The sequence below is a fragment of the Sinocyclocheilus anshuiensis genome, unplaced genomic scaffold (assembly GCF_001515605.1).
Source record: "Sinocyclocheilus anshuiensis isolate Anshui unplaced genomic scaffold, SAMN03320099.WGS_v1.1 scaffold784, whole genome shotgun sequence".
In the NCBI taxonomy this organism is placed as follows: Eukaryota; Metazoa; Chordata; class Actinopteri; order Cypriniformes; family Cyprinidae; genus Sinocyclocheilus; species Sinocyclocheilus anshuiensis.
In genome coordinates this window covers 1,192,273-1,208,903 of record NW_015554160.1, presented here as the reverse complement: position 1 = coordinate 1,208,903, position 16,631 = coordinate 1,192,273, and the positions used below count along the sequence as shown (strand labels likewise).

Here is a 16,631-nt window from a genome sequence, read left to right as displayed (position 1 = left end):
TAAGGAATAATCACACAAAACATTTCCATGTTTTAATTTTAATAGTAAATCCCCTTTGTTTGGCAAAAAATCTTGTTTGCTTAATTTTCCGGTTTGATTTGATAAATGATAAATTAAATTAATGTTTTATGCCTTCATTTGATAACCAGAAAAATGTAAATATACAATACAGAATTTCTGAGGGGAAAAAAAATTCATAAGGCTACGTTAAGAAAAAGATGTATAAATAGACATGCTTTTTAATTAATACAATTTAATTTAACTATTAAAAAGGAGTCGAGAAAAATGTAAACGAAACAAAAAAAAAAACGTAATCCAGAAAAATTAAAATGGAAAAAACGGAATTTGGAAAAAAATAATACGGATTTCATAGGGCCCTAACTATCCCTCAGCCTTGCATTCCCCCCAGTTTGGGAACCACTGCTTTATTCTTTTAAATGGATACATTAATCGTGTTTATTATATATTTTTTTATTAGTGGAAATCAGTTTACTAAATAATGTAAACTTGACTGACTGCTTCACTTCCACTTTAAAGGGATATTTATGTTGTTTATTATTTATTTTTATTTATATTTATAATTTTTGTGCAATTACTTGCCTGTCAGTTGAGTTTGTGGCAAAACATTTTGCAGTGTTTACATGTTGTTTATTACTGCATAAAATTTATTAAAATAGATGTTTAATTTCATAATGTACAAGCTGATTTCAAAATGCACCTACTTTTTTGCATTTTGTGTTTTTCAGTTGAATAAAAGACTATTTTTCCCCATATATTTCATCATTGAGGATTTCTTTAAAAAAGTCAAAAAATCTCGTCTCGTCTCGTGGGATATGTGTCTCGTCACACCCCTATTTTCCACTGATTTACTTCCAGCACTGTCTGCCTGTGTTCTCTCTCCCACAATCGCTGTTCTGACTCAGAGGAAATTAAATATTTCAGCAACATTACATGGCCAAAACACATCAATAGACAGCAATCGGAAGTTATTACAAACACTCGATGGTGATTTAAAGTGAGTAAAAGCGGAATATAAATCTTATTTATTGTCTTATTTAGCATGATGCTACAGTGTGCATGAATGGTCACGTAACACGTGCTTTTGGTTATGTAGTATGGATGGAGATTTTTTCTGAAACGCAGTGGAAATGCCAGTATGGACAAGGATCGTTTTTATTTTAAAACAAAAACGCACCAGTGTAAATGTAGCCTTACATCTAAGGGGGTTGGACGCTTTCACACTACCGCCTCACATGTGAGCCCCATCTCTGTGTGTAACCAGTGTAAACTAGTAGGTAGGGCTGCACGATTAATCGCATGCGATATTTAACGCGCATGCTCAATGTGAAAGCCCGCAGGTGATGGAGATTTACCGCTGATTACAGAACCGGCTTTCTGACAAGATGCGCGTTAAATATCGCATGCGATTAATCGTGCAGCCCTACTAGTAGGTGTGTTCGACTTGACGCGGCGCTGCGCAGACCGATCGGTGTATGACAGTACCGCGAGAGCTGTAGAAAGCAGACTGCTCCGTATAATTTCAAATCGCTCTTGCGGATGTCAAACACTGATCGATCTGTGCGGCGCCGCTTCTAGTCGAACACACCTAGTGCTGCAGGCTTATTGGCTCACTGACGTTGACAAGATTAACCCCTTAGGTATCGAAGTTTGGTACCGAACAACAAGACGTTTTTCGATACTCTATGCTATCGAGGCAATTCGGTCGATGCGTAAAAAGTATCGAACTCGACACCCAGCCCTACCTACATTAGTGCATTTCTACCATATCGTTACCTGAAACATTCACATCTGAAACACCTCAGGGGTGTGTGTTTGTCAAACCCGAGAGTAAAACACTCAATTAGACACATGCCTCCAGGCCCCAGAAACAATCCTGCCACACCTGAAGTCCTCAGACTTGAGCTGAGTAAATATGAGTTATGTTTCCATTGTGGAGAACCGAACGTTTTGCCAACTGCCATGACTGCAGAACTAAACTCTTTTTGGAAATCTACAAGAAACTAGGCTTGTCGCGATAGACGGTGCTGACGGTGATACCGGTGTTAAGCCGCAACACCGGTTACGTCATTTGCCCACCGCGTCACCGACCCCCACCGTCATTTTGATTTTTAATAGAATAAAAATCATTTAGTTCGGTAAAAGAACAGACACTACAATTAAAAACTGAACGCGACTGCTCAATAAAAGTTATATGTTTCATATATACCCTAAAGTGAGTTTGACGTTGTATTTTGTTGTTGCATTCAAGCAATTGACGCCTAACTGCCTAAATGTGCACGGCGCTTTTACAAGCTATTTAAAAGCGAAGGAAAGCGAGGAAAAGAGGGAAAATTCAAACGAACTAAAAACGAACAATTGCTTTACGCTGAATTGCCGCTATTTCAAAGTGAAAGTAAAATGTGCACGCCGCTTTTACGAGCTATTTAAAAGCGAAGGAAGCAAGGAAAAGAGGGAACGCCCCGCCCCCGCGGTGATACCGGTATTACCGGTGTTGTCACACGTCGATTAACCGGTGGGAAAATTTCCTCACCATCACAACCCTACAAGAAACTCTAAACTCCAACACTCCTAAGGCAACATAGGAGAGAAAACAGCGAAATTGCTGGGTACTTGACCCCTAATACAGCATAATCCACAACCTGACCTTAACCTCTGAGCAGCATTCCACCGTGAACATACTTTGCAGCAAGGATGTAACCAAGACTGGGACAAATGTAATTGTTAATAATAACATATGTTTAACATCTCACTACATCCAATTTGATCTACATCCTATCTGCTGAAATACGGGAAGGAGACCTCAGGCTTCATTGCAGCTAATCACATACAACTCATCGAGCACAATTCCTAAACAGAGAGAAGAGAAAATAAACAAACTGATGTGGAAAAATATAGTTGCATATTACCAGCCTCTCCCTACACACAGGGACTCCCGGGGGAATGGATAAATCATCGCCGTTAGATACGTCATGGGCCAACTCAGCATTCCAAAAGCTGGGCTGGATATGAGTAGCGGCACGCGTGAGACATGCAAGCAGTGACAACTCACCATTTCTTTGTGCATTCCACCATGAGTTCCTGGTAGGAGGCGACAAACTGGAATTTGGAAGCATGTTTCCCAACACGCTGCAGTCTCTTCCACACTGAAGCCATGGTTTTGTCCTCTTTATAGAGCTGACAGTTTGCTTAAAATACTGTTGCGTTCTGACGCCACCCCCTCACAAATCCTTTCCTTGGAAAAGTTCTCAAAAGTATCCGTCCAAAATCGGCTTTTGTGCATTCACTGATGTTTAAGGGGTTTAAAATCAGGTAGAGGAAAGGAAAAAACACGTAGATCCCTTGCCATCAAAACATTAGAGTGGATGATCGCAGAGCAGCATGATGGCACGACATGTTAAATCCACCGGGGTGATTGACAGCTCTCACAGAGCTCATTACGTGCAGCAAATCCCTCAAAATAAACGTAAGCAGTGCATGGTAATCCAATATTCCTCATTTTCATGTGTCAATAAACCTACAGAGACAAAGAGGGAGGTGGTTAGATCTTAATGATAAAGGTTGTTGCACCAAAAGATATCCATTAACGCATATGTCAATCTTTGATTACCAAATTTCTGAATTAAATATTTGTTAGTTTTAGCTTAATCATTTTACCAAACCCATCCCTAATTTAAGCACTGATGCATACCAGTAACAGAAAATTCCCTATCAGTTATCTGTGCAAGGCAATGGAAAGTGATGGTATCAGGAAGCAGAGATTTGGCTGACTTTGTATATCTGTGCAACCAAATTTCATAGTCAGTCAGATTATATCTTGTGGACCAGTTAAAAATATTCCAAAAACCCAATCTTAGTTTCCCTAATGGGATAATAAAGTTGAGTCTGAGTCTGACCCGGAAACATCTGATCTGATATTGTATATCAAAAGTTATTGTTGCATTTTATTTTGCACAAAAGGAAAACATTTTAGAATGCATTGTTTCTATACATAACCAAGACATTTAAATCACCAGTTTTATATTTATCCATTTTTGTTTCAAGCACTCGCAATTCTTCATCAGATTGTAGTTCTTTCCCTTATTAAAGGCTTTAAGTTCATAGTTTTTGTACCTTTTTTGTATGATTTTCAAATACTTTTTTTTAAATCAAAGTTTGTAATATTCTCATTCACCTCACAGGTAGCTGGATTGGTTCATGTTTTGTCATTTTTTTTAATGAAACTTATTTTTTAATCCCTATGGGGAAAATTATTGAAAAAAACAAGGCTGATGAAAAAGTGGCCGTTCCAGCAAAAGGATGGCGCATAATAGATTTTGCCTAATAAAATAATGTTTTAATAAAAACTGTCATTTATATTTGTATTATGTATTTTTAAAAAAGCTAAAAAGACACTTGAGGCTGTGAAGTATGTAGTCAGGCAGCTAAACAGTACTATACACCCTTTATTATATTGACAGTTGTGCCAATATTCAGTACAACAGCGCGTTGTCTATTGTGTTATTCCATAAATATCAAGAAAGCTGACAACCAGTTTGTTTGTTTGTCTTTCTTGGTTCCATGCTGTCAGACTTTACAGAGCAGACGTTAAAAGTTCAAAAGTTGTCCTGGACTGTCTAAAATAACTCATCCATTTCTTTTAATTATGCTAACAACTGTTGCTGTTCAAACATTCACGAGATGACAGTTTTATATTGATGCAAGACTTCTTCAAACAACACACATCCTCACGCACATACTACAAACTGATAAACTGTCAGTGCTGTCAAACTGACTAAAGAGACTTAAGATAGACGTTCTCAGGTTACTAGTTAAAAATCCTCTTTAAAGTCCAGTGTTTTTTATAAATTTAAAATTTTAGTTTAGCAAGATAGCTTAAGAGATCATCAATAATCGATAACTAAACCCCTGCAACTACAGAGACCCTTTCACAGATATTATTCATAAACCTCCTGGTCTTGGTCGCATTCCTGCACTCACCGCGTGAATAATGCAGCAGCAGTAGCGGCTGAACGTGCCCGATGCGGCGTGAGGCGCGTGGCTGCATTCAGTCCGCTAGCGAGCTAAAGAGCCGCTCCGGCTGGAGATTCCCATAGAGCTCCGCTAGCAGCCTAGGCTAATCTTAGCCAGGCAGGCTATCCCAGGGTAAAGAGCGGCAGCGAAACAGAAATCCCTAGGATACTCAGACGTATACCGGCGACGACCAAACTGAGGAGCTTGAAGCCGAGGTGCAGTGGCGGTTTTCCCGGTCGAAAGGAGGAAATTCCAGCGCTGTTTTCGTATTCACACACAAACCCAACGCATCAAGACTCCATAATTTTCCTCCCCAATCCCACATTCAGTCAAACTTCTGTGCGGAGTCGCCGAGAAACGCCCCCATGCGTCTCTCATTGGCTGGTGGGCTGCAAATATTTACATATTCATGACACTTCTTAACGCTTTTGTTGCCAGTGAGCGCTCCTATTGGTCGATAGAGACATCTTTCAGAGATCTTTAACCCGCTTGTGTGAGCAAGCACACTGAGTTGAGTAGGAACATAAGTAATGTAAACCTTCTTCTATGCGTTAAGGTACAAAGTGTATTAAATATGAGTGTTGTGACTCATAGAAAGAAGAAAATTGCAAAAATCTGATAGGCTGAGGCAATTCAGTTATCTGGAATATTTATTATTATGGTAGGACAATCTGTGAATAATTAAAAATGCTAAAACAAAACAAAAACTATGAAAGAGATATTTTAGAACTATGATTATGAAAGAGATAGTTTAGAACAATATATTTGTAATTGAATGTAATATTTATTGAAATTTTTATTTTATTTTATTTTATTTTATTTTAAAGCAAAACAGTCAGGTCAGTAATGTGCTTTGAAATTAAAAAAAAAACTGGAAAAATGAAGTGAGAGAAACATGGAGAGATTTTGTGAAAGAAACACTCTGATTCTATGGCCAAATGGCAAACAGTTCATTACAGTACATTTTTTTCTGTCTGAAGAATCTGAAGAAAAAACACAGGCCATTTTCTAACCAGATTAGATTTTTTATTTAAATTTAAATGTCAAATGTAGTTGTTGTTGTTTTTTAAGTTTTAAACTAAAGTTCTGGGGTGGGGGGGTTTACCTTCATTATATTCTTTGTTTATCATAAGCCTTTTGATGCCTGCACATCAGTCATTAATATTACAGATAGACACACCACGTGTCAAAAATGCTTTGAAGCTGCCAGCATTCTTGAAAGGACACATATCTGTGAGTATTTGGAGGGAGGTATCTCATACAGATTCTTTCTGCCACTTCCCCAGCATCTTGATCCTTATCTTTTGAGTGCATGAGACAGGTTTCCTCCCTGATGAACGGGTGTGTGCGTGTGTATCGGAAGATGTGAAGATGTGGGCACACAGGGCAGAGGGGGGGTGTGATCTCTACTCAAAAGCAGTCACAGTGTCTGTCTACAGAGAGTTGTAACATCATGACTGCAGTGTCACACTGCCAAGAGCACTTTGAAAGACAGCCAATCAGACACCTTTGCCATGTGTCAGACAGAGACTCAAGGAGTCTGTAGATCAGATCCTGCTTTTTATGGGCTGCCAACACTTTAGGACATGTGTTAGGCAACATTAAACCTCTCAGGCCACTGCTCTGGAAGCTCAGGAGCTGCCAACACCATCTTGTAACAGATAAGATGTTAAAGAAGCTCTATGTTCTATGTATCTCTCTATGATAAAATATGCATTTGTTTAAAAAAAAAAGTTGTGTTTTATAATACAATAACAATACACTACTACTAAAAAATGACCTTTTTCCACAATTTAATCAATGAAATCAAGACGTGAGTCTGCAGTTTGTCTGTGTATCGACTTTACTTTCTCTCTCTTCCTGTGTGTGTCCCAGCGGTAATGTGAGTGTGTTTGCTGGCAGTGAGATAAGCACGCTTACTGTAAGTGAATCACTCCCTCATGCACTGGCACGGACACATGGGCACAGCCGTGGGTGAAGACCAAGAAAGGAGAGAACAGTGATGTCACACACAATGGAAGCTTTGGCGCCGCAGTCTGCAGAAAGAGACAATGACATCACAGAAGAAACTATAGAACGGTAATGCGCCTCATTCTGGCTAATTAAATGCTCTATACAGTTTCTTCTGAACCCATGCATCATTATGAGGAAATCAATGTTCAACAATGAGATTCAGTGTCCTTAATGAGACAGTTTGAAGTGTGTATGATTAACATCTGTTGATCAGGTCAGTATTACATATAACTGTGTTAATTTATGTATGTGTGTGTGTGCACTGAATTTTAATCTCTGTGTTGAAGACAGAGAAGTTGTTGGGTAGAAGATTCTGTAAATGACTCCAGCTGAATGTCCTCTTCAAGTAAACACAAGGAAGTGCAGAGTGCAACCTCAACATACAAATTATAGTTTATTCAACAATATTTACAGAAGAGTATAAACATACAAGACTTTGACAACATCACAAACATTAACAAAGATGGGAACTCTACAAGTATAAAGTTAATGCTAAATATTGTGATATTTGACTTTATGGAGGATCACTTAATAGTGATTATGCATGGAAGGCTATGCCATCCCTAGTAAAAAAAAAAAGAATATATTTAAAATACATTTATTTCAAACTAAGTATAGTTCAAATCTATTAACATATTTACTGGCATAACGCTCAAGACTTGCTGATATAAAAATTATAATTAAACTTTATTTGGAGTACTACATGTGCGCAATGCACATTTCTTAATTTTAAGCCTAAAATGTGTTTTAAGGTCACTATTGATGAGAGTTATATGATCTTTGATAATAAAAGTCTTTAAATGCAAGATATTTAAAGTGTATCTGAAGTATACTTGCAATAGTTCCACTTTAGCACAATCAAATATACTTCAGTATATCTTTAGTTGAACTTCAGCACTACCTCCACACAATTAAAGTACACAAAATTAGTTGTTCCAATTGAGCACACTTTAAGTATACCAGTTTAGTATACTAAAAGTACAATTGAAGCGTACTATTAAGTACATAAATATGTAAATTCATTTGTAGTATACTTAGCATGAAATACGTTTATTTCAAATACATTTTAGTATATTTATTTTTCACTAGGGATCATAAGCAAACATGTAAAAAACAAACAAAAAAAAAACAGTAATTACTGACATATGTGACCCTGGAGCACAAAACCAGACTCAAGTCACTGGGGTATATTTGTAGCAATAGCCAAAAATACATTGTATGGGTCAAAATTATAGATTTTTCTTTTATGCCAAAAATCATTAGGATATTAAGTAAAGATCATGTTCCATGAAGATATTTTGTGAATTTCCTACTGTAAATATATAAAAACTTAATTTTTGATTAGTAATATGCATTGCTAAGAACTTCATTTGGACAACTTTAAAGGCGATTTTTATTTTTTGCACCCTCAGATTCCAGATTTTCAAATAGTTGTATCTCGACCAAATATTGTACCTATCCTAACAAATCATACATCAAAGGAAAGCTTATTTATTCAGCTTTCAGATGATGTATAAATCTCAATTTCGAAAAATTGACCCTTATGACTGGTTTTGTGGTCCAGGGTCACATATTTGTATTCTATCGAATTTTATAGTAATAATAATAATTATGATACATTTAATAAAATAATATTTTGTCTATATTTGTCATTTTATTAATATTACTTTATAAATATTTATTAAAATAAATTATTTTATCTGAATAAAGCAGTTAGCCATAAATGGATCTGAATAGGCCTTAACACTGGCTAAAGATTAATTTGATTCCTAATGTTTTGCTGTCTGTAAGTAGTTGAGAGTGTGACACCACCTCCTGCTGTTTGGCACTTCAGGTCACACAGGCCTCTTGATACTGACAAAGGGTTTCCAGCGGTTCCCAGGGGCCAGTAAGGCCTGAAAGGTTCGATCCATCACCGCACCTCTGAGATTTCACGCTGCTGGGTCACCTCTGGAGAGGGACACACAAACATTTGTGTTAGTTCTTGCTACAGATTACAGTCGAGTGTGTTTGGGATTCCTTGTAGATCTTCTGATTCAGTGGTATATTTTCTCTCTTGTATTCTAGCACTGGATAATGGAGAACAGATGGGACTGTTAATTCGAAGCAGACATGGCAGCTTTATCTTTTTTGTGCTCTCTGATGAGAAAGCAGCCCACAATACTAAGCTGCATGAGTGCATGACTTAACAAAACCTAGATTGCTACAATTTTAATGTCATCATATTCCAGATTAGCTGTGACTACCAATGTTAGCAATAAAGACAATGAAGGTTTCTGGATCCGGCATATAGATCAATTTCGTTTTATAAACATAGTGAAGTTTTATGAATCAAGAGAAACTGAGACAAATGATAGCTCACAGAAAATTTAAATGGTGTTCCAATCTTGCATGAGTTCTCTGATTTATTCTGTGGAACACAAAAGGAGATATTTTGAAAAATGTACTGACCAGCCTTTTCCATATAATAGAAGTAAATGAGGATCTGGGCTGTTAAGCTCCAAAGTATAGTTTGTACCAATAATTTATCATATAAAATCTTAATCATTTCATAAAATCATAATCATCTCAATCTTAATCATTTAAAATCTTGCATTCCACTGCACGCATCCATGAATTTATGCAACATGTCAAGTTTGACAATAATGTGATGTGACAAATCAAATTCACAAAACAACAAGTCTGATTATGTAGAAATGCAAATGAGAGCTGAGGCATAGGGGGCATAACGATAAGGGTGATGAAAAAGGATGTTAATTTTTGAGTGATCTATCTCATTAAAATGACCATAAACTGACCTGAGAGACAAAAACAACAACAACAAAAAAATGTATACTGAGCAATAAATGTGTAGAAAATCCATCACACACATAGTGTATATAGGCCTACACATATGCACTCACACACAGCTGATGCCGAGTCAGACTCTGCTCTATAGCTGAAATCATAAAGGTCACATTATAATTGAGTTTGCATAATTTCTGTATGTGCAAAATACATTAACCAGAAAAAAAGTGCATAAATGACCAATTCTGAAATGACCTGGCAACATATCTGCAATTAAACATCTTTATGGGTCGTATAGCATCATTCATGCCTTATAAAACATGTATGGAGTCAATGCATGACCCATATAAAACAACTTTCATCTACAGGGTATCCTGTAATAGTCTGTCTGATATCACATTTATCTTCCGCAGTGGTGCGTTCAATCTGTGGGCAGTATTTTAGAATGGGAGACCAAGCTGTTATCTGCCATGAGCAAGTCACACACACACATGCACATATATGCTCCAGTACTTGCTGACAGCCACACAATGAGATTTAGCGATTTTCTATGCCCACAATGCAAAAGTGCAGAAGAATGGAATTCTGGGAAGAAAATTTGAAGAGGAGTGAACAGAGAGTGTGATGTAGCGTTTATAAAGAGAGTTTTTACTCTGGAGTGCAGGGATGTAGGCAGGATTTGGCTCTATAGTTTTGTAGGGGCTTATAGGCAAAATGAAAATTATTAGTGAAAATAAAAAAGTTTTTTCTCTCTCTTTTGCAAGAGCACAGCTATTAGCACATTGCATTTATGTGTACCTAAGAACCAGTGTCTTTAAAACAGACTCTCTGCTGAAAAACGATGAAGATGAATAAATAAAAAGAGTGTTAGAAGGAGATAAATAAAAAGGAAGCAACAGAGAAAAAGAAAAAACAAGGATTTTTACTCATTTCTAGGCAGCTGACTTTAAGACAACATGTGATATGAGAGGAAAACCAAAAGGGGGGAGGGCAAAATGATCTTCCTGCTGATACTGTGTGTAGTTAGGCTCTCATTGCTTGCAGGTGAAATAATAAAGGCGTCTGTGCTGCCAGAGGGCCGAGCGGAAAACTTTGGATTTGGTAGGTTTAAGGGGATAAAATTAACTCCCTACAGCAGGGGAAACGCAGTGTCAGCTTATTCAGTCATATCGGTGTCATATGTGAACTGGGACAAGTGTCTGACACAGATCCTGAAGGGTGTTTATGCACTTGTGAAGATGTGTGTTTGAGAGAGAGAGGAACTCAGCACTAAAGTATGAAGAACATGTAAGTGGGGAGAAAGCAGCTACACGTCCACCCACACACTCATTCTCTCTCGTGAAGAAAGTTCACTGCCTGAAGCGAATCCACAGAAACGGAAAAACTTCCCATCAATCAGTCTCTTTTTCTTACTCACTTCCTGCTTTACATTTTGGGTTCAGCATTAAATCCAAGTACCAAATGCTAAATCGATTCATAAATGCGTTGGCTGCTTAAATCTGAACCACATATTGATTACAAACATAAGTAACAGGATTCACCACATCAAACATGTAGGTGTGTGTATGTGTGTGTGGTTTAGGTATACCCTACATTATGAGGACAAAATGTCCCCACAAAGATGGCAATATTCAAAATGCTTGTCCTAGCGAGGACATTTTTTTTGGTCCCCATGACAATCATACAGAATGATCCTTTTTAAAGATCTAAAATAGCAGAAAGGGGTAGGGGTAGGGTTAGGGCAAGGGGATAGAAAATATAGTTTGTATGGTATAAAAACCATTACGCCTATTGAGAGTACCCGTAAACAACATATGCAAGAATGTGTGCGTGTGCGTGCGTGTGTGTGTGATTACTCTCCTCTTAAAGTAACTAAACTAGCCATAAGCTTACAAGAGTCATAAAGGGGTCATATGATGCGATTTCAATTTTTCCTTTCTCTTTAGAGTGTTACAAGCTCTTGGTGCATAAAGAAGATCTGTAAAGTCACAAAGACTAAAGTCTCAAATCCAAAGAGATATTCTTTATAAAGGTTGATCACACGCTTGAGGTATTCGGCCAATCACAACGCATTGGATAGCTGGCCAATCAGAGCACACCTCGCTTTTCAGACCGATGAGCTTTGTAAAAATCGACGCGTTTCAGAAAGGCGGGGCATAGAGGAGAAACAATTATGTACAGTATGTGGAAAATAATGTGTTTTTTGAACCTTAAACCGCATAAACACATTTCATTACACCAAATACACAAAATAATGTTCTTTTTAGCAGCATCATATGACCCCTTTAAGTCATGTCAGCTAATTGTTTAAGGTCTGTGTAATGTATTTCTCTGCTGTGAAAATACAGTATATATTTTTTAATATGGTAAATTCATTATGCAAAAAAAAAAAAAAAATCAGAATAGCTGCTGAATCTTAAAAAAAATGTCTGCGTTTTACTGAATCTTAACAGAAAGCTAAAATAAATTGTCAATTATTCAATTGATAGTAATAAAATAAGTAATAAACTAACTAACTAAATACATGCATACACACATACACACGAAAGTATTCTGAACATTTACTGTTGTATCTTCCTAAACTATGAGAGATGGACATGAGAGTCGACATCTCACACAAGCTCAGCTGCTAATAGAGTCAATTTGTCTTTGTCTGACTGAGTACACAAATCATAAAGCTATAAAAGCATTCACTATGAAAGTGGTTGTATTTCTTTAAAGGAGTGCTGGCTGAACATTAACACCCTGTAAAAAAATTCGTCAAGGGAATGCCAAGGACAGAGACTTTTCCAGTCCTGTTGAGTTTCCAGTCTGGCAACATGGAAATACTGAGTGACTCCAGCCATTAGAGAGAATGCTGCCATTACAGCAGACAGAGAGAGAGAGTGTGTGCAAATACAGGTCACAGAACCTCAGTCTTCTAGACAAAATAATCATATTCAGTAAATAATGAATTCTTTCGGATTTGAGGCCCTCCATGCAGGCTTTTGTCACTTTGCATTGGCTTAAGTTTGAGCCGACTGTCTTTACCAGGACATGTGACCATCTGTTATGTAACAATTAGTGTTATTCTTTAGCTTCTTTTTCCACCGGACTGCTATGTCAGAGGAAGCAAGGACTGATTATTTTATTATTCTGAACAAACAAAAGTCACTCTGGAAGGTTTAATAACTCTGATGAATGTTATGTCCTCTCTTGCTCTTTCCATTTATTGTCATCACTTTAGTCCCGTCCTAAAGTCCTGTCTCCATTCACACAGACAATCACATCTGTATCTCTAGGAAATTATTGGAGAAACTATAAATATATTATACCTAAAAATAAAAAAACTAATAAAACAGGGGTAGACATAAAAAATATAACCTGTATAATTTCTATCTATAATATCTGACAATCGCATCTGTATCTCTAGGAATTTATTGGAGAAACTATAAATATATTATGCCTAAAAATAAAAAAACTAATAAAACAGGGGTAGACATAAAAAGTATAACCTGTATAATATCCATCTATAATATCTGTAAAGCTGATTTGATACGGGCACCTGAATCACTCAAATGAAATCAGATCACTAACACATTGGACACGTCAGACAGTTATTAAATGTCACACGCTTCATTATACATGTCAGAAACATCATGTCAGGTACTTCAAGCTTTTTTCAAATAGACATTTCACCATGTTTTAGTATGCATTTACTAAATGTCAATACATGAGGATGAATGCCGCTGTCAAACTCATGTTAATCTAGGTCCTGAGGCGGACACATTGTCCTCTTAACCTCCTTCTCTAGCTGTGCCTGCTCCTCAGATCTCCAGCTGCTGTCTAAACACAGAGAGGAACAGAGACGCATCAGATCCGTTCAAAGGAAGTTGAAACACTAGATCTGTCACATATATATGAGTATATTGGGCATGATTGCATCGTTCTTCACATGTTTGACCATTAACACAACTACAGATTTCTTTCTTCTGCCTTGGAGGACCACTATGTGCAGCACAGCAGGTGAGGAGGTGTCTGTTTGTGTCAAAAGAGGGGTATACATAAAAATATCATTAGCTTACTATAAAAACAATATAAGTCAATGGAAAGTTCCCATCATGACAGAAAAGCAAACGTGTGTGTTTACAGAAAGATGAAGGCTCAGAAAGTAATATCTCCCTGTGGTGGTCTCTGTTTGCCCGAGATCTAATTCTCTTAAACAAACATTCCTCGAGGGCTTGAGGGCTTATGACGAAAATTAGAATTCATAGGTCATCCAATGTTGAAATGCTGCACGTCCCTCTGCAGCAGTTATTCCAGGTAAGTGATACCGTCTCTCTATAACAAACTCTATAACAAAGTGATCACTCTATATCAAACGTATACCATCCGGCTGTTGCTATGCAGTTGCTTAGGTGATCTTTTAGGGGCCATTAACACAGAAGCAGTCTCAAAAATGTGTGACACTGCACCAGTGAATCTAAAAGAATGGAAGGTTACAAGACACATTTTTAAAAGTTTAATTTTTAAAACATGATGCTCTTTCTAAACACTAAAAAGCAGATAGAAGCAACGCAACTGTCAAAGGGGGGTTTTCGACTGGGTACAGTACCTGGTACTTTTTTCAGTACTACCTCGGCTAAGGTTCCAAGCGAGCTGTACCGTTACCAAAATGTGACGTGTAAACCCTGCTAATCACTGATTGGCCGGAGAGAATCGTCACTACCTACGTCATTGAACTTGCAACACCAGACACCAGACCTGCAAGATTTAAATCAACACAGCCAGCAAAAGATTGAGCGTAACTTTTTTTTGAACGAGCGTACCTTTTTTTTTGCAACCAAAAAATGGCTGTTTTGTGATGTATTGAGGGAGTACAGAGTACAGACGTTCCTCTCGTTGATAGCTGAGGAGCGGATCCAGCGAGAGCTTGATGGGGCGATGTGTATAATCCCGCCCACTCTAAAGTGGTACTAAACTGCAGTGGAAATGCAAACCGAGCCGAGCTGTGCCGAGCCGTGCCGAGCCAAGTTGTACCACGCAGTGGAAAAGCACCAAAAGACCTCAGTCCAGTTCATGTTTACATTGAAAACCAAGTGAACAAATGTTGTTCCACACCTGTAGTTTCTTTATTCTGTTGAACACAAAAGAAAATATTTTGAAAATGTTGGTAAACAAACAGTTGATAGCCACTGACTTCCATAGTATGTAACTGTTTGCTTACCAACATATTTGCTAACGCTAACCAACATATAACATATACAAACTAGAACAATCAGTAGTCAATTCTCAGCCCCACACACACAGGACCTCAAACCAACCACACCCACTGCTAAGACTCCCATCTTCTCCTCCTGTCCCCTCACTGAGGCAGAAGTATCAAAACTTCTCCACTCCAGCCATCCTACAACATGCCCTCTAGACCCAATCCCCTCACACCTTCTCCAAGCAATCTCTCCTACACTCTTACCAGCACTCACACACATCATCAACACATCTCTCCTCACAGGCACTTTCCCCACTGCATTCAAGCAGGCTCTGGTAACCCCACTGCTCAAAAAACCTACATTAAACACTTCTCTTATAGACAGCAACCTGTCTCTCTCCTTCCATTCATAGCGAAAACCCTAGAGTGAGTTGGTTTCAACCAGGTATCATTGTTCCTTTCAAAGAACAACAAACTGGACGCTAACCAGTCAGGTTTCAGGAGTGGCCATTCAACTGAGACTGCGCTACTGTCAGTCACGGAAGCCGTGCGGATTGCAAATGCTGATTCCAAATCATCATTTCTTATTCTGCTGGATCTATCTGCTGCTTTTGGCACTGTCAATCATCAGATCCTCCCTTCCGCCCTCTCATCACTGGGCATCACAGGGATTCCACTTCGCTGGTTTGAATCCTATCTCACTGGTCACTGGGGTTCCTCAGGGATCAGTTCTTGGACCCTTCCTCTTCTCCGTCTTCCCTGCCACTCCGACTCTACAGCATGATTTCTCCATCCAGCTAGGTTCTTCTACAATTACCCCATCAACTTCGGTCAGAAATCTTGGTGTAACCTTTGATGACCAGCTGACCTTCAAAGACCACATTGCAAAGACTGCTCAATCTTGCAGGTTTGCATTGCACAACATTAGAAAGATCAGGCCCTTTCTAACGGAGCATGCTGCACAACTTCTTGTCCAGGCCCTTGTCATTTCTAGGCTGGACTACTGCAATGCTCTTCTGGCTGGACTTCCATCAAGCACAATCAAACCTCTACAAATGATTCAGAATGCAGCGGCACAACTGGTCTTCAACCCATGTTACACCTCTCTTTATTTCCTTGCGCTGGCTACCGGTTGCGGCACGCATCAAGTTCAAGACATTGATGCTTGCATATAGAACAGCCACAGGTTCAGCACCCGCCTACTTCCACTCACTATTACGAATCTACATCCCCTCCAGAAGTCTGAGATCCGCTAGTGAGCGATGCCTCGTGGTACCATCACAGAGAGGCTCAAAAACCATTCCTGGTTGGTGGAATGATCTTCCCACCCCTATCCGGAATGCTGAATCTCTGACAATTTTCAAGCGACAGCTGAAAACTAATTTATTTCGACACTACTTGACTTCATCCTAAATTTTAAAAAACAAAAAAAACTTTGTCTTTCTCTTTATTTATTCCTTCCCTTTCTAGCATGTACTTATTTGAACAAATGGCTGAAACTTGGTATTACGAGCACTTCCTGTGTCTGTTTTCCTCTTTAAAGGTCCCATGTCATGCTGCTTTTTGGATGCTTTTATATAGGCCTAAGTGGTCCCTAGTACTGTATCTGAAG

General features: G+C 38.3%; 2 protein-coding genes across 5 annotated transcripts in view; both read right to left on the bottom strand.

The window, feature by feature from the left end:
• Positions 1-5,367, bottom strand: part of LOC107670831 (EH domain-binding protein 1-like) — a 149,509-nt gene extending 144,142 nt beyond the window's left edge. The window contains exons 1-2 of the mRNA XM_016463601.1: positions 4,999-5,367; positions 3,071-3,535 (exon numbers count right to left, since the gene is read on the bottom strand). Of these exons, the coding sequence (XP_016319087.1) occupies positions 3,071-3,174 (104 nt within the window). The 5' untranslated portion in view covers positions 3,175-3,535; positions 4,999-5,367. The remainder of the gene's footprint in view (positions 1-3,070; positions 3,536-4,998) is intronic.
• The window catches only part of LOC107670832 (N-acetyllactosaminide beta-1,3-N-acetylglucosaminyltransferase 2-like), a 49,560-nt gene continuing 33,298 nt past the window's right edge, over positions 370-16,631 (bottom strand). For all 4 annotated transcript variants that reach the window (XR_001632126.1, XR_001632125.1, XR_001632123.1 and 1 more), the window contains exon 5: positions 370-381. The gene's annotated coding sequence lies outside the window, so the exon portion shown is untranslated. The remainder of the gene's footprint in view (positions 382-16,631) is intronic.